The sequence below is a fragment of the Podarcis vaucheri genome, assembly GCF_965113315.1.
Source record: "Podarcis vaucheri genome assembly, chromosome: 6".
Classification (NCBI taxonomy): Eukaryota; Metazoa; Chordata; class Lepidosauria; order Squamata; family Lacertidae; genus Podarcis; species Podarcis vaucheri.
The window spans coordinates 51419836-51438798 of NC_138764.1; the positions used below are offsets into that span (position 1 = coordinate 51419836).

The 18963-nt window shown below is 40.7% G+C and overlaps 1 protein-coding gene across 2 annotated transcripts in view; it reads left to right on the top strand.

The window, feature by feature from the left end:
* The first annotated feature begins 229 nt into the window (after positions 1-229).
* LOC309534535 (BEN domain-containing protein 5-like) overlaps positions 230-18963 on the top strand; it is a 730363-nt gene continuing 711629 nt past the window's right edge. The window contains exons 1-2 of one of the 2 annotated variants that reach the window (XM_082226761.1): positions 230-794; positions 8243-8365. In XM_082226761.1, coding sequence (XP_082082887.1) covers positions 701-794; positions 8243-8365 — 217 coding nt within the window. In that variant the 5' untranslated portion in view covers positions 230-700. The remainder of the gene's footprint in view (positions 795-8242; positions 8366-18963) is intronic. The other variant, XM_082226765.1, reaches the window with a different exon arrangement.

An 18963-nucleotide genomic window follows, 5' to 3' on the forward strand; every position in this document is an offset into this window, starting at 1 on the left:
AAAGCCATTTGCACCTGCAGAATGTAGGCACCCTATACATATATAGAAACAAGCAAACCAGTGATATTTTGGGGAGCAGGCTAGCAGGCGGGGCCCATAACTAACATCATAGGAGCCTACACAACACACAACACTGTTGCTGTGTGAAGGTTTTATTTTTTTTTGTTTTTTTATCTTATATTTTGGAAATGTACATCCACGGTTTTTTTCCTTTAAAATTTTTGGGGGGCCCCAAGAGAGCGAGGCCCTAAGCTATAGCTTGTTTAGTTTATACATAAATCCGGATTCCTCCACCCTACAGAGTTGGCGCCTATGACTGGAGTTTCGTCCCTTAAACCCCAAGCACAGGGTGTATTCGGAAAGGGTTATCGTGAAGTTCGGGTGATGGGTGCGAAATTCCTGTTGAACTCAGTAGGGCTTAACGTCCGAGTAAGCATGGCAAAGCTTAGGCACAGATATTTAGCCACGCGGCTCGATCCTGTGGCATCATGTGCACTTGCAAGTAACCTCCACTGTGCTTAACGGGGCTTATTCCTTCCCATGCTAGCGTGCCTTTGGACATGAGCCTTCCTCAGAGAGTCGCCTGGAACTGGTCGCCTCTCTGGGCTCTTGTTAACCCCTTTCCCCTCCCTCGCGCCGCTCAGCTTTCCAGGAGGAGCAAAAGAAAAGGGGGACTCCCCTGGCTGTGACGTGCGTTGCCATGGTGACGTCCGGACAGCGTCTCGCGGAGGGAGGGGGAGGGAATGAAGGGATGAAAACAAACATGGCGGAGAGGAGCAAGACGGCAGAAACGGGTCAGTTATTATTCTAGCAGCAGTCCCGGGCGGCGTGGGGTTGAGGGGCGGGGGGCGAGGGAGGCGAAAAGAGCTGGCTGGAGTCTATGGAAGCGAGCGACGGGCGGTGGAAACAGTCGTCGTTTAGGCGGCAGGGAGGCGCGGCCTTGGCGGAGGGAACCACCGAGGGAACTTGGGGCCCCGCTGAGGCTTTGGCGGGGGACGACCTTGTGGGGGGACGGGAGGAGCTGTGTGAGGAAGACCTGCCAAGAAGGCAAGGGAAGCGTCGCCCTGCTGGGATGCGGGGGTCGGAAGGAAGCCTGCTCATAAAGGGGATATCTGGGGGGTCAGACCCCCACTTTGGTGAGGCAGAAAAGGAGGCCCCCGCTAGCCTAGGCACAAACACCCAGCTGAGGAGAACGGAGGTTTAGGACACAGGGAGGTTTAGGGCACATTTCACAAGGTATGAGGTAATGGTGGTGGGGAGTCGACGAGGGCCAGAAAACAGCCAGAAAAGCAATTCGGGGATCCACTGGGATTGCAATCCAGGGGAGCTGAGGAAACATGTTTAGGGTTGCTCCGTCCTTCAGAAATCGCAGCCCAGTCTGGAGGAGTTTGATTATGTTTAACCCCAGAGGAAAGCGTTGCTGAAGGACTTGCTCCTTCCAGATGTGCATCGGATTGCAGTCGTTTTTAAAAGGGATCATGCTGACAGTTCAAATATGTAAGAGGAAGGAGGTATTGAGAGGTTAATGTTTGTCCTCTGAAGGTAACATACTGATGTATAATTTTATGAAAATCCTACTGATGGGGATTAAGTTGCTTGCTCTCAATTGGGTGTGAACTTGCAAACTTTTATAGCGTCAGAGTAGGGCATTTTGAATGAGAGAAAGACATCTTGCTCTGTTGGGTGCTGTATATAAATATGCAGAGAGGTGTGAAAATTAGTAAAAGCATGAGAGGGAGGAGAGCTGTTCACACAACTTTGTAAATCTCATATTTAGCATCAGATCTATTTTGCACCATCTTCACGCTTTGTGAGCAGTGCCTAATCATACATATGCTGCCATGAATAAAATGCATTTTGACCCTCCTGAGTTCTAGTTTTTCTCGAAGGCTCCACATATTTACTAATTTAGTACAGTTTACATTTTTAGATGTATATTAGAATGTCAAACTGGCAGACACTGCAATCCTTGACATGTCTATTTAGAAATAAGTCCTTATTATTATTATTCATTGTTCAAAGGTTACTGTCTGCAGGACTGCACCCTAAAGAGTTTTGTTCAGATCTTACATCACTGTACATAAAATGGATTTTCATTTTTTGTAAAAAAAAAAAAAAATCTGAAGCAAGGGGGGTGAGTTGGGCCCTTAAAAAAATTATATCGACATGTGCAGTAAATGTAGAGAGAGTCCCATATTTCAAGGGGATCTAATCTATTTTATCAAGATAACACTTCTTTTGTGGGGGTATTGCATTTTCCTTGCAACAGAATATTGCATTTTGTGTGCTGGAATTATAGAGGTTTTCCCCAATACCATGTTGTATGAGTGTCACTGGACCTCTTTGACTGTGTCTAGGCCATTATTGTAGTGCAGTTTCCCCATTCATTGCTATTATGTGCTTTTAAATAATTTCCTTCTCATTCTACTGAGGTAAACATTGCCCTACAGTGCCAATTAAGCCTAGCAGTGTTAACATGACACTTTGGCACTTTTTGTAGTTGCTATATATCAGGGCCATTCTCCTTCACATCTGGAGGAATGTCTTAGAATTTCATTAACTTGAAGTGGGGGTAGAAGTTTAGTTATCTTCAGTTTCTTTGGATTTAAAAAAAAAATTAAAGCGGAGAACACAGTCTACCTGCAGTGAGGTCATACTCCACCTCAGTTATGCAGGGATGAGTTTAATGATGCTGTCTTTTAAAAGAGACTTGTGGGAGTACTGCTTGAAGCCTAAGTTTTTGGTAGCAGCTCACTTTCTTTTATCATATGGAAGAGGATTGACATTTTGCTTGTGGAATCAAGACTTTTATTTATTTATCTGAAGCATTTTTAACCTGCTCTTCAGCCAAAAAAGGTTCCCAGAGAGACTTACAAAGATCAGTAATATGACAGTCCCTGCACTCAGGCTTATCATCCTAATGACATGACACAAATGTGTTTGGAAGGGAGGAGGAAAAAAGCAAAAGTCAGGCAGAAGGTTTTGTAAGGACCACTTGAAATGGAGATAATGTGAGGAGTGGGAAACTTATAGTTTCTGGTCCCTCAGAGCAGAGCTAATGGAATGAACCTTTTCATTTCTTTTGCATCATGGTGAAATGTCTGCTGCTAGATGACAATTGATAGAAATAGGAGCTGGCTTGTCAGCAGAGATGGTGGTGGTGTGCTTTCTCTCCTCTCCGTCTCTGCTGCAGGCTTTATAGCAAGAATAGTGAATCTATGACTCTAGATGTGGTTGCACATCAACTCTCATCAGCACCAGCCAGCATAGCTAATGGTCAAGGGTGGTGGGAGTTGTAATCCAACAACATTGGGGAGCCATAGGTTCTCCATCATTTCAGGAAGATCTAAAGAAGATCTTCTTGGTTTGATATCTTGTTGGGGAAGTCACCTTCTTTGTGTATTACTACTCTCAGTGTCTACTAGTGGTAGTCTCCTGGGCACCATGTCTCTTTATGTGAAATTGTACCTTGTTACCTTCCTTAGATTTTGTGTCCATGTATTTTATAGTGTCCATGCATCACACAGAAACACAATACTAGCTGGTATCTGTATTGGAAATTGATTTTAAGTATATGCTGTTTTTATTTTAAACTAGATAGATAGACACACACACACACACACACACACACACACAATTGTTTTAAACTATTTTTATATATGTATCTGTTTTAAATATTTATGTATATGTAAATATACTTTATTATAGTGCAAATTTCTTTGAAATACCACATAGAAAGCATATAAGGAAATAAAGAACAATAAAATGATAGCCAGAACTAGTATTTTGGAAACTACTAGTGTAAACAGCACAGTGTGCAGGGATTATAGACTGGTGAGAAGAAGGGACAAAGTCTGGATTGTTGCCTATAGGGACTGACATTCTTATTTATCCCTCTCTTACTCAAAACAAAAAAGGCCTCTTGTGAGGCCAGTAACAGTCTGGGGATCTAATTTTCACCAAGTAAGTAACTTTTAAAACCAACTGATTTTTGTAGTTGCAATAGGGGTAGTAACAACCATAGGAAATGTGGATTTCAAAGTAACTGACAACTGTCTTCTTGTCTGGCTATCATTTGAGATGCTTTCCAAACCTGTTGGAACTTTTCAAGCCACACATTTACCCTCCCTTATCTTAACGTTTAATTGTTCCTTTGAAGTGGTAAACTCTGTTGGCTAGATTGTTTTGTCGTATAAAAACAACAGCAAAGAGTCTTGTGGCACATTAGTCTTGTGGACTAACAAATTTATTAAGGCATAAACTTTTATGGGCTGAAGTACACTTCATCAGCTGCATCAAATGTTATCTTTAGTTGGTAGGTTCTGTCCACATGGGTGTAGAAAAAAGTAACAAAACTTATACCACCATATTCAAATGATATAATATAAATTATTGAATTTGGCTATTCAACAGTGGGATCCTAAACTGGAGGGAAAGGATTTTATACTACCTGAAGATTCTGTTTTATTCTCAGAGGAACATTTTCTCCAACTTCTAGATAAAGCTACTGAATTCAGTTTTCTTTTGTGTATGTGTTGTTGCACACCACCCCAATTGCTGAGTGGTACAAGATTCCAGGGGTTCTTGGCCCTTACCCAGGGTTTGTGTTTCCTTTTGGAAATGAGGCACAGCAGAGGCCATGGGTCTTTATGTTACATGGTTTATTACACCTTAAGCCTGTGATGAAGGTGTTTACAGTATTAACACTCCAAATGGGTCTTATTTCTTTCTTAGTCACAGCATGGCTCGCTCTCTGTGCTTGCTGCTTTGCTTCTGGCCCACATCACTGCAAACTCAGCTCTAAACTCTGCCTTTTGTCCTTCTCACTAACTTCAGGCTGGGGGAGCAGCCCCACCCATTTGCTGTCTCCCATTCCTTTGTTTCCCTTGTTGGCCCATCCCCCAGGCAGTTACCTCATGAGGAAGCTAACCTGGCTTGTATTTTAACACTTGCTGGATCCAGGGATTAGAGGGGTCTGGCACATAGGCATAGGATTTTTGTTAGGATTAAAAAAAAAAAATCACGGGTAACGATACCACCAAATTGGTGACATTAAGAGGGGCAGGCTTGGGTTGGGAGGCTGGCTTCTGCTGGGGTGTGTGTAGAACCTTAGTTAACTGAGTACTTTCAATGATTTTCAATAATTTTTATGGCTTGAGGTAGGGGGAAGCTGCCCCTCTGCCCTCCATTGGTTATGCCCATCATCTGGCACCCACAAACCCACACCCACCCCTTTGTATATTTACCTGCCAACTGAGAACAGCATTACATGTTTCTGATAAAGTGGGCTCTGATCCACAAAAGTATATCCCATAATATTTAGTCTTTAATGTGAACTAACAAAATTGTTGTTGTGGCTACAGTAATACAGTTAGCCTACTGGAAGTAATGTTATAAAGGAATCAAAACTGGATAATGCTTTGTACCTACTGTTAACATATTAAGGTTGAGATCATATTCATTGTACATGAGAGTAAGTTAAATCCTCTGGGATTTACTTCTGCTTGTATTGTTATCATTTGCTGATCCTAAACAACATCTTAAATTAGCTTAGGGCAGATACTAAATTCCTCCTTCCCTTGAATCCCTTCTCTTGAAAATATGACTATGGAAAAGGGAAGTGAACATTCTTGCTGCTGGAAAGCAGGCCCTTACAGATTACCCAAAGGGAATACAGTGGTACCTCGGGTTAAGAACTTAATTCGTCCTGGAGGTCTGTTCTTAACCTGAAACTGTTCTTAACCTGAGGTACCACTTTAGCTAATGGGGCCTCCCACTGCTGCCACACCACCACTGCACAATTTCTGTTCTCCTCCTGAAGCAAAGTTCTTAACCCAAGGTACTATTTCTGGGTTAGCGGAGTCTGTAACCAGAAGCATCTGTAACCTGAAGCGTCTGTAACCCGAGGTACCACTGTATGGTCCTTTACAGAAAAAAAGATCTCCCAGCCTTGAGTTAGATGTGGGATGGTTCATAAGTCCTGCCCAGAGAAAATAACCTCTTCAACCATCTTTCCAATGGTGCTAGGTCTTTACCTCTGAGGCCCCACCTGGGGGATAGTGTTGGGTCAGACCCTGTAAAAAATATGAAGGGTTAACTTACTCAGAGGAACAGTTATGTACAACAACTGGCCCTTGAAACAGTTTCGTTCATATTGCTAAAGAACACAGTGTTTCAAGCTCTGTTCCTGAATACCATGCAGACTTAAGCACTTCTCAGTGTTTTCAGTAAAGTACATTTTAGGATAATTTGCCCTGTCTTTTTGCTATTTTAAACCACTTTTCTTTTCCAAAGATTAAGGAAAAGACTGGTGATTGCAGACTTTGGCAAGAGTAATAGTTTAGCAATAGCAGTTCTTTCTGATTTAGTCCTATTAAAGTCTACTTTGCTGTACACTCTCTGTAGAAGGAAATGTTACATTCTTTGTCAGATTAGACTGCTGTAGTTTGGATCTTTCTTTTACAGAAAAGTGTAGTGATGTTATAATAAGTATGAGCTGGATAAAATAAAACACAAATGACCAAATTCTCAAGTGATTTCATTAAAGAGGTTCTAGGTTTGTTGCAAAGAAACCATGCATTATATTTAACTAACTTGGTTAAACAAAAACTAACAGATATCAAAGTCTTTCCAAATTCTAATTTGAAGAGGATATAAAAGTAATCAGTCTCAGAAGTATTGAAAGTAATTGTGCTACACTCTTGCTTTTACTGATGTTGAAAAATAATTTTTGGTAGAGCAATTGATGTTGGCATCTGTGCATCAGGTTTGGTATTTGAGAGAAAGCAAGTAGGAAAATCACCACAGTTTTCTTAAAGGAAATGCTGTGCTTTCCATAGATATGAACTCCCAGATAATTTGCCTGGGTTTAGGGATGCTTTCAGAATGGTCTTCATTTGGAGTTAGTTGTGCTAGCAAAGTGGAGCCAATGCATTAGAAATCCTGCTCTGTTTTGTTTGTTTCTATTTTATTTTTTATTTTTCAAACAACTGCTATGCATGCACTGTTTGCTGCAGCTTTCAGTTCCTTCATGTTTTATTACTGCTGTGAACACATGTATTGATAAAATATTGTGTGATTGTGTATATGATTAAACCAATATTCTAGTTGTATACAGTGTTTTACCTATGCACATGTACACAAGGAGCATTTGTGAAACATTAGAGAAATGAATTAGGTAATCCTCTAATTTCTAACCAAAAGCGTATGTGTTCATTTTAAATTAACAGTTGATTTCCCCACGTAATTGAATATAAATGTAACTATATATTTACACGATAAAAGCAGTGTGTCAAATTAACCCAATATATGCTTTTCTGAAATCAACATTCCCAGTTAGGACACTGAATCATTTGAGAATGTGAGTTCTTGTTTACAAAGGGAGAAGAAAATAGTAGTTAATGTAAGTAAACAGAGGGCTGCATGCTGCAGCCATAGGATGGCTGACTAGCAGATGGAAAAAGAGGTCTCCCATGGCCCTACTTATTTGACCATGATTGGAATTTTAGCAATTTTATGCAGTGATATGGATGAACCCTATGTGTATTATTCCATTATCAGTTCATTTGGTTAGAACAAAATTCATAGGATTCCAGCACAGGGGTGCACAAATGCTTGAATCCATTCCCTATTACAGTACACTAGCCACCACCAGCAGTCCATTGAAGCTGCTGTGCATGGTAGCTGTGAATTTTAAAGGCCATTGTAGGAGCTCTGTTTTAATGTTTGTGTACCACCTTATCTAGTGCACAATTCACTGGTTGAATTTGCTGGCCATCTGATCTGGGAGATGGTAATCAGGTTACCACAGTGTCTTGCTGTGGAAAATGTTTATAATATATGATGTGACTGTCTCTTTAGGGAAAGCTCTGAACTTCATGCTCTGCAGTGCAAAAGTGGGTCTATTCTAAATAATAATTAGCCTCACACATGTTGATGGGGTCCTATGCAAAAGACATTATCTAATAAGGCCTTGTTTCTAGACCACCTGTTATTGGGGGGTGTTGAGGCAAGGTAATTGCCATTGCCAGATCATTAGCTCCTGAAATCTCATTGCTACTGGGAAATGCTGTTTATCAGATACTATTATAGAATATACTTGGAAAACATCATAGCATATGAGTGAGTATTATGTTTCATCACCTGTACAAACTATTAAAACTGCAAAGGAAGATAATCTCTGTGTTCTATTTTGGTATCAAGTTTACAATAATATCTAATTAACTTATTTTTATTCCAACAGGTAGTGACATAGGAATAGATGAAATTATCACAGGAAACTTAAACAAATGCACTGCTGTTCCACCAGGGTATTTTGGACAACCGAAAAAGGGACATCTCATATTTGATGCCTGCTTTGAGAGTGGTAAGTATAATGTTGTTTATAAAACAATAAGATGTTGCAGACATCTATGAACTTGCCAGCTTAGACCACAAAACGTTTATAAACAGTGATAACCAAGAATGTAATACATGGTGAATTGATTTCAATTAGTCTATTGTTTTGGATGTTGCCAATGTATACATCATGTGTTGAATGTTGCTTCAACATGCATAAACAGACTTGTACTACTGTGGACATAATCTAGAGATATGGAACACTGATGAATTATTCTGGCCACTGTCATCACCATTTCATTTCTGTTATACTTTTCTCTATATGTTACGCTTAGACCAAGAGAATAAATACATCAGCAATGCATTGCTATCCTTCATACCTCCATGTATATAGAATTTAAAACAGTTTCATAATCACAAATAATACAATAACCTCAAAATAATTCTTTCACAATTCATTACTAACAGGAAGAAAGTGAGATGCTATGTCACCCAGCAGGTTGTAGCAGCAGAATAAATATTTTTAAAGACCCACAGAAAAGGATGGGTCAGTCCTTAGTCCTAGATGTTTGCAGGAACAAGATAAAATTGGTTTTGTCTAGAATGGTTTTATCCAGTCTTTTCTATATAAATATTCACAGGACAAGGAACATTGTTCATGCTTTGTAAACAGAAAGTCCTAGGTTCAATCCTTTATATTGTTGGTTTAAAAAATCAGAGGTGAACTCTTTCCAGTTGCAGTACTCATTAGTGGTCTAGAATGACAAGTATAGTATAGGACAGATTTCTGTGTCTACAGGGAGTAGTGTAGTTGACTGTTCTTCAGCTCTCTAGGTGTTATTTTGCAAGGTGTTTTCCATTTTGACTTCAGGTGACATCTTTGAGAGATATATGACTAAAATGTTTTGCAACTCTGAACACTTATTAGTGTTTTACTTGTGAGGTAGAGGTTTCATGAAATTATTTTTCTGACATTTAGTTTATTTCTTCCAGAAAACTCTTGCAGTTTCTAAAGTGGAATGTTGTCTCTTTGCCCTATTTGAACATAATGGATTGGGGGTCATAAATAAGTATTGGTTAGGTCATAAGTTTTAGTTTTGATACTTCTGCTCAGAACAGAGTGCTTTCAAAATACTCCGTAATGATGTTGAAAATAGTTGGCCTTTGTAAAGGTTCATTTTTCTTCTAGCTTGTTAACTTTAAAATGGTAAGTAACCTTCAATCATCTTCTAACTTGTATTTATCCATTTTATCTATATAATAGTAAAGTGAAAAACAATGTTGCACATTTAAACTAGTTAATACAGCTAGGTGCTGGTATAATCTCTAGAATATGACCTATCTTTTGTTGGGCAGTACACATGACAAAGTTAACTAGCTATATTTTTGTTTTGAAACCAATTATAATAGAAGCAAAGAATCTGAGGGACCAACAACAGCAAGTAAATGTTCAAAGTGCACCCTTTCCTCACCCATTGTGGGCAACAAAAATGTTATCCACTCCCCTTTTTTTTTACTTGCTCTAGATATCATTTGGTTCCTATCCTTTTTGAGAAGTAGCATTCTGTTACATGTGTTTGCATGCAATTTTTAGTCCGTATTAGAACTGTGTATTCTAGAATTGTGGGGTGTCTCTTGTTCATAGCCTTGAACTCAATAGGTGTCTCTAGACAATCTCAAGCACAGGCTTCCCACCCAGCATATGCAGAATTATTGCAGCTGTTTGATGAGCATTTACGGTATATAAATTATCCTGAGCACTCAGAAATACTGTATGAACATCAAATGTTGTTTGAAAATTTCATGCAGGCACTACCCATATCTTAGTGGGCAACACTTGAAAAAATAGTTTTGGACAAAATTGGTTATTTAGGTCTGAATAACTGCATAGACTTTTCTATGTATATATTCACACATACACACATGAAAAACAAGCTTATTGCGGGTAGCGTCACATCATTTTGACTGAGTGTGTCCTAATGATAATCATTTTTAGCTTAAAATGTTACATCAATGCCTTTGATAGATATCCTTACAGTAGTATGTTGAAGAAATTGTTATGATGGTTCACAAATATTGCAACCGCTACTCAAGGAAATTGTTTTATAACTACTTTTTTGTAGCATCTCATCCTGTTTCCAGATGCCCGATGTTTTACTATTTCAGTGTAAGATAGAACTTACACTGCTATTATATAATCTCACTTTGTGTGTATCATAGAATCATAGAATTGTAGAGTTGGAAGGAATCCTGAGGGTCATCTAGTCCAACCTCCTGCAATGCAGGAATCTGAACTAAAGTATCCGTGGCAGATGGACATCCGACCATCTGCTTAAAAACCTTCAATGAAGGAGATTCTACCATCTTCCGAGGGTGTCCATTCCACTGTCAAACAGCAGGATAGGATGTGGAGGATATAGATCTAAACTAGTTATTTGTCATAGCCTGGTTCAGTGACATTTGAGACCAATAAAATTTAAAGGAGATTCCATCTAAACATTAGGAAAAACTTTCTGACAGTGAGAGCTGTTCAAGAGTGGGATGGGCTACCTCAGAAGGTGGTGGACACTCCTGAGTTGGAGGTTTCAAAACAGCGTTTGGATGGTCATTTGCCAGAGATCTTTATCTTTGATTCCTGCATTTCAGGGGGTTGGATTATATGACCTTTGGGGTTCCTAAGTAATTCTCTAAGTGAAAATTGGGGCTCATGTAAGCACCATGAAGAAACACACGTTTTGCATCAAGAAATCCATAACACACTTCACTTGAAAATACAATCACAGAAATAAATGTGCATGTGCAGTTATTGTTATTTTAGTTGGATAATTTATATTCTACTTATAGTTAAACTCTTAAGTGGTTTGCGTGAATATTGATGGTGAATATTCCAATAAATATAGCAGTGTTTATTTTGAATTGTTCATGTTCATTTGGACTGTGTAATATATTTGTGCCTATGTATAGCATAATAGATACAGTGGAAGCTAATTAAAAAACTGGAAATGGGGAAGGAAATGTAAAGATTGGTTGTGACTCAGTCTTCATTTAATTTTAGTAACTACCTGAAAGATGATAATATGCTATTAAAATCACTGCTCATGAGTATTTTATGAGCCATATTCTGCCAACACTTGTGTAGGAATAAAAAGGGGGAAGAATAATGCTTTTATTTTAAAATTCCTAGATAATGAAAACATTTGTTCAGGAAATGCTTTTTGAAAAAATTGAATACTTTATAACCTTTTTGATATGTTAAACCATCTTATGTTCTCTTGAAATTGCTATTTGTATCACCACAATCAGACCAGAGCACTGAATTTATTTACTCATTTATATATAAAAGCAATAGGCCTTTCCCTCCCCCTAACTGTCCCCACAGGGCATATGAAGGGCTATCTTTCCATGAGAGCAGGGGAGAAGAAGCAATGTGACAGCTTTTTCTTAACATGCAAGAATTATGCATGCTATGGTTATGTTCCGCTTGGACTACTGCAATGCACTCTGTGGGGCTTTCTTTGAAGGTGACTCGGAAACTACAACTAATACAGAATGCGACTGCCAGACTGGTGACTGGGAGTGGCCTCCACGACCATAAAACATGGGTCCTAAAAGATCTGCATTGGCTCCCAATACGTTTCAGAGCACAATTCAGTGTTCATGCTGACCTTTAAAGCCCTAACAGGTAATACCCGTCCCACATAATCGATCACATGATGTGGCACATGCACATCATTCAAATGGCAGTGCCCATGAACTAGGGGGTGGGGGTGGCCCCCTCAAATATATTATTGCGAGGGCCGAAGGGACCTTGTCCCCTAGGAGTTGGCTACTGTGCCTGAAGGAGAGCTTCACTCCCATTGTTAAGTCTGCACATTGAGATCTAGCTCTAAGGACCTTCTGGTGGTTCCCTCACTGTGGGAATTGGAGTTACAGGGAACCAGGCAGAGGGCCTTCTTGGTAGTGGCACCCGCCCTGTGGAACGCTGTCCCATCAGTTGTCAAACAGATTAAAAAAACCTATACAACTTTCTGAAGACATCTGAAGGCAGCCTTTTATCAGGAAATTTTAAATATTTGATGTTTCACTGTGTTTTTATATTATGTTGGAAACCGTTCAGAGTGTTGGGGCAACCCAGACAGATGGGTGGGAAATAAGAAATAAAATAATAATAATAATAATAATAATAATAATAATAATAATAATAATAATAATAAATAATTCTATTGTGGGTGATTCTTTTTTTAAAATGATGCTGGCTGTTGTAATAATTTTATGTAAACCATTTTGTGATGTCTACCTGAAAAGTGCAATAGGAATTCTTCAAATAATGAATAATAGAAAAGCATACAAAACCATTAAAAGGCTGTACATAACAATCATTAAAATGACTATCTACTTAACTAAATTTTAAATAGCCACTTAGACCTATCAACATAAAAAGTTTTTAAGAGATGTTCAGAAGTCAAAAGTGAGTAATTGGGACCCATAGCATGACTTAGCTGTCTGCAGTCTACGGATACATTTTGGGCAGATTTCATGAAATAAACAATGGTCCATATTTTCTATTTCTTTAAATTATATTGGTTAGAGAACCTATTTAGGAAGATTTGTTGCTGCAAAATCAGCAATTTTACTCTATTTCAAGATGAACATGCTCTGTAATGAGACTCAGAGGGAAATAATTTATTAACATCTTTCCTGATAAGCTCAAAATTCATTTGAATACAAAATGTTACCTTTGAAGCATAATATTCCACTGGTTAAGCACATAAAATTCCTCTGATTAGGCACATAACTCTTCACGTTTGCCTTTATTGATTCTGTTCAGTGGTCTAATTGCATTCTAGGTTTAGCCTTTACCATGCTAATTTTGATTTAGGGTTTGTATTTCTTAAAAACAAACTGGGTGCACACCATCTATTATAGCTGCATGGTCTTGCTAAAGCTAGTAGGAACTTTGGGATCAACTATAATGACACAAAGTGGAGGTAAATTACTACAATATATAAAGGTGTTTTTTTATATGGTAGCATTTTGCAACAGATTAATAGTCTGAATTGCACCTAGGAAGAATTATTTGTTTTCTGTGGTGTCTGGTGTAATTGGACTTTTGGCATCACAAACACTGTGTATTTTAAAGAATTGTTTTTAGTGTGAATGTATTTACTTGGTAGTCAATCCACCATTCCTTCTTCCTGGAAGTACAGTTAGAAGCTTGCTCATGTTGAAGGTATTTTGTGTCCAAATTAAACATTATTATCACTCTTGTTCATAAACCACAAGGTAATTTGTGTCATGCCCATTTCATTGTTGTGGTTTCATCTGCTATTGCACCATCAAGAACATTCTTTTTCTCTTAGAATCATAGAATCATAGAGTTGGAAGAGACCACAAGGGCCATCGAGTCCAACCCCCTGCCAAGCAGGAAACACCATCAGAGCACTCCTGACATATGGTTGTCAAGCCTCTGCTTAAAGACCTCCAAAGCAGGAGACTCCACCACACTCCTTGGCAGCAAATTCCACTGCCGAACAGCTCTTACTGTCAGGAAGTTCTTCCTAATGTTTAGGTGGAATCTTCTTTCTTGTAGTTTGGATCCATTGCTCCGTGTCCGCTTCTCTGGAGCAGCAGAAAACAACCTTTCTCCCTCCTCTATGTGACATCCTTTTATATATTTGAACATGGCTATCGTATCACCCCTTATAACCTCCTCTTCTCCAGGCTAAACATGCCCAGCTCCCTTAGCCGTTCCTCATAAGGCATCGTTTCCAGGCCTTTGACCATTTTGGTTGCCCTCCTCTGGACACGTTCCAGTTTGTCAGTGTCTTCTTCAGTGCAAGTGTCATTCCATACTCTCCAACATTTCTCCAATGAAAATAGGGACATCCTATTCAATAATGATGATGATGATGATGACAATAAAGAAGTGCCATGGTCAGATCACTTCCTGGTGCAACTGGACTTCTCCGCGACCCTTCCCCTCTGCAGGGAGGTGGGACCAATTCGGATGGTCCGCCCCCGCCACTTAATGGATCCAAATGGTTTCCAGAGAGTGGTAGGGGATGCTTTATCCCATGTTGATGGCCTTTCAGCTGATTCCCTGGTGGCCCGCTGGAATGCGGAGTTAACCAGGGCTATCGACTGTCTGGCTCCGAAGCGCCCTCTCCGATTGCATGGAGCCCGGACAGCCCCGTGGTTTTCTTCGGAGCTGAGGGCGATGAAACAATCGCTGAGACGGCTAGAGCGTCGGTGGCAGAAAACTCACTCCGAATCTGACCGGACACAGGTTAGAGCTCAACGTCGAGCCTACCAAGTGGCGATAGCGACGGCGAAGAAGACTTTCTTCACCGCCTCTATTGCATCTGCAGAAAATAGTAGCAGGAGACTCTTTCAGGTGGTCCGCAACTTAACGGAACCACCTTTACCATCGGGGCCTTGTAAAGACCCCAAGATCTCCTGCAACGATTTTGCAACGTTTTTTGCAGATAAAATCACTCATATTCGGAAGGAGCTAGACACCACCGTGGGAGCAGGGCTGGGGCGGGAGAGTGCTAGAGCCCTGCCTGGTCAAGTTGCATGGAATCAATTTCAATCCGTTACCCCCGAGGATGTGGACAGGCTGCTTGGACGAGTGAAACCAACCACCTGTCTCCTTGATCCTTGCCCATCCTGGCTTATAAAAGCTAGCCGGGAAGGGCTGGGCGATGGGCTCTGCGGGGTGGTGAATGCTTCCCTCTGTGAGGGAACATTCCCAGATCCGCTGAAAGAGGCGGTCATTAAACCGCTTCTTAAAAAACCATCTTTAGACCCGGCCAGTATGGCCAACTATCGCCCAGTCTCAAATCTTCCATTCTTGGGCAAGGTGATTGAGCGTGTGGTTGCTGAACAACTCCAGGCACGCCTGGAGGATGCGGACCATTTGGATCCCTTCCAATCAGGGTTCAGGCCTCATCATGGGACTGAAACTGCCTTGGTCGCACTGGTTGATGATCTCCGGCGAGCTAGGGACAAAGGTGAGAGTTGTTTCCTAGTTCTGCTGGATCTCTCAGCGGCCTTTGATACAATCGACCATAACATCCTTCTGGACCGTCTAGAGGGGTTGGGAGCTGGGGGCACTGTTATACAGTGGTTTCGCTCCTTTCTCCTGGGCCGTGTTCAGAAAGTGGTGGTGGGGGATGAGTGTTCAGACCCTTGGGCCCTCACTTGTGGGGTGCCTCAGGGTTCCGTCCTCTCCCCCATGCTTTTTAACATCTATATGAAGCCGCTGGGAGAGATCATCAGGGGGTTTGGACTGGGTGTCCATCAATATGCAGATGATACCCAGCTCTACCTTTCTTTCAAATCAGAACCAGTGAAGGCGGTGAAGGTCCTGTGTGAGTGCCTGGAGGCGGTTGGAGGATGGATGGCGGCTAATGGATTGAAGTTGAATCCTGACAAGACAGAAGTACTGTTTTTGGGGGACAGGGGGCGGGCTGGTGTGGAGGACTCCCTCGTCCTGAATGGGGTAACTGTGCCCCTGAAGGACCAGGTGCGTAGCCTGGGAGTCATTTTGGACTCACAGCTGTCCATGGAGGCACAGGTCAATTCTGTATCCAGGGCAGCTGTCTACCAACTCCACCTGGTACGCAGGCTGAGACCCTACCTGCCCGCTGACTGTCTGGCCAGAGTGGTGCATGCTCTAGTTATCTCCCGCTTGGACTACTGCAATGCGCTCTACGTGGGGCTACCTTTGAAGGTGACTCGGAAACTACAACTAATCCAGAATGCGGCAGCTAGACTGGTGACTGGGGGCGGCCGCCGAGACCACATAACACCGGTCTTGAAAGACCTACATTGGCTCCCAGTACGTTTCCGAGCACAATTCAAAGTGTTGGTGTTGACCTTTAAAGCCCTAAACGGCTTCGGCCCAGTATACCTGAAGGAGCGTCTCCACCCCCATCGTTCTGCCCGGACACTGAGGTCCAGCGCCGAGGGCCTTCTGGCGGTTCCCTCATTGCGAGAAGCGAAGCTACAGGGAACCAGGCAGAGGGCCTTTTCGGTGGTGGCGCCCGCCCTGTGGAATGCCCTCCCATCGGATGTCAAGGTGATGGAAAACTACCTGACATTCAGAAAACATCTTAAGGCGGCCCTATTCAGGGAAGCTTTTAATGTATGATATTTTAATGTTTTTTTGGTTTCTGTGGAAGCCGCCCAGAGTGGCTGGGGAAACCCAGCCAGATGGGCGGGGTACAAATAATAAATTATTATTATTATTATTATTATTATACCCTGCCCTTCTGACGGGGTTGCCCTAGCCGCTCTGGGTAGCTTTCAACGCATATAAAAACATAATAAAACATTAAATATTAAAAAAAACTTCCCTGTACAGGGCTGCTTTCAGGTATCTTCTAAAAGTTGTATAGTTCCTTATCTCCATTCTCTCCAACATTTCTCTGATGAAAAAGGGATGTCCTACCATACCCACCAATATTTCTCCACTGAAAATAGGGACATCCTAAAGAAAAGCATGACATTCTGGGATCAAATCAGAAACCAGGATAGCTTCCAGAAATCTGGGATTGACCCTAGAAAATAGGGAAACTTGGAGGATCTGCCATTCATGGGACTCAAGCAAAGCCATTCTTCGCATTAGTAACTGAGTCTTGTTATTTTTTTATCAACAGCTGCTAAGCCTCTTTGCTGTTTTTCTGTAATTTCTCAGCAAATATGTTTGAAGTGTACAATCCATTTCCCATTTCCCATCACAGGTACTTATTCTTACAGCTTTTTAGTATAAAGGTGTTTCAGTGCTCAGATTCACAATATGAGTTTGGGGTATTCTTGCAACTTGACAATTAAAAATTGCAGGAAGTGACCACACAGTGATTCCTGTATGATTCAATGCACAAAAGGGGTCTTGGGAGTGGGGGCGATGTGTGTTTGTGTGTGTGGCTTTGTGTTTGCAAGTATACAGGAAGTGCGGTAATTTTCTGCACCATTTAAAAATGCATTTTTACTTAATGTTGTGGAGGTACCATACTTTGAAGCTGTATGGTATTTACTTTGTTAAAGCAAGATAGCAGTACTTAGTTCACTGTATAAGTACTACGTGTAGTCAAACTAGCTTTCTTGATAGCTCTGCAGAATAAACCACAAATCTAGGTTTTTTCCTGAGGTCTGGTTCAATGGGACAGATGAAGGTGCACTTCAGCAAATTGTGAACTGGACTGAAATCCACTGACATTTCTACATGTGAGTGTTTAAATCATTAATATGTATTTATGGATGACACAACTAAACAAACATATAGGCACTTTGCAGTTAATAATAATAATAATAATAATAATAATAATAATAACAACAACAACAACAACAACAACAACAACACCCTACCCATCTGGCTCCAAGTGTCCCTAGATTCCTGAAACATCCCTGATTTAGAGAAGCCATTCTGGTTTCTGATTTGATCCCAAAACGTCCTGCTTTTCCTTAGGACATTCCTATTTTCACCAGAGAAATGTTGGAGGGTATGATAAGTAGGCCCCAGAAGCTGCTGCACAGTGATAGTTCTACCTTAGTTCTACCTTAGGCAAGTTTTGAAAGTGTTCTAAATTGAAAGTTGGTATTTAGGATTTCTGTTTAGCAAGATTTTGAAGCTAACATTGTAGCTGTTAAAAGACTGTTTATTTATCATTTTTAATTGGATTTTATATTTGTTTTATTATATTAGGCATCACAAGACTTTGGGGCAGGCTTTGCAGTAAATATGAACAGATTATTTTACCACTGTTGTTGTTGTTGTGCCCCACCTTTTCCCTTGACAGGCTGCTTCCTTGAAGTTTTTTTTGAAATGTGTAATAATTTCCCGAAGATAGAAGTCAAGTTAAATGTAATCCCCTGTCTCCATGTTGTTGTTGTTAAAATATAGGCACTCTGTTTTTCCCTTTGCTATTCTTACATAATCTTGCCAGTCTTTCAGTGTTTTCAGATATAATTCCTGTGTGCCCAGAATTGTTTGCATTTTTTCTTTGAGCAAATGTGGGTGCTTTTATCTTATCCTACCATGCTATCCCCTCTTTTTCTGTCAAATGTTTGGAATCAGCTGATGATAACAATGTTTTTCCTTCAAATACTAATGTACGGGATATATTGTGTTTCATTTTTCTTGTAAGAGCTTGTGTTCTCTGTTGATTATGTTACTAGCTGCTACGCCAGTTCCCTACATGAGGTTGGTCAACTCAGGTAACCTCATAACATAAATCTACAGTTCTCAGAATGATATAAACCTCATATGATATAAATCCATGGTCAAGACAGCCAAAACTGCTGCTGACATCAGCAAGGAACTCCATCAAGGTAGGAAGAGGATAACTAATTCAAGACTCTACCAGCTGCTATCAAGTCAGCTGTCTGTGCAAAGAAATATATGGCAGCTCTCAACATTGCTACCTGCTCTTTTCCTAATTCTGAAATCACCCAAACTCAAGCACTTTATGCATAGTTTTCTTAAAGTTAAATAATTAAATGGGGGTGGGGGCTTGCCGTGTAGCAATATGCCCTCATAGCTCTGTATCCTGGCCCAACTGCACTGGCTGCCAATTACTGGTAGTTTCCGGGCCCAATTCAAAGTGCTCATGTTGACCTATA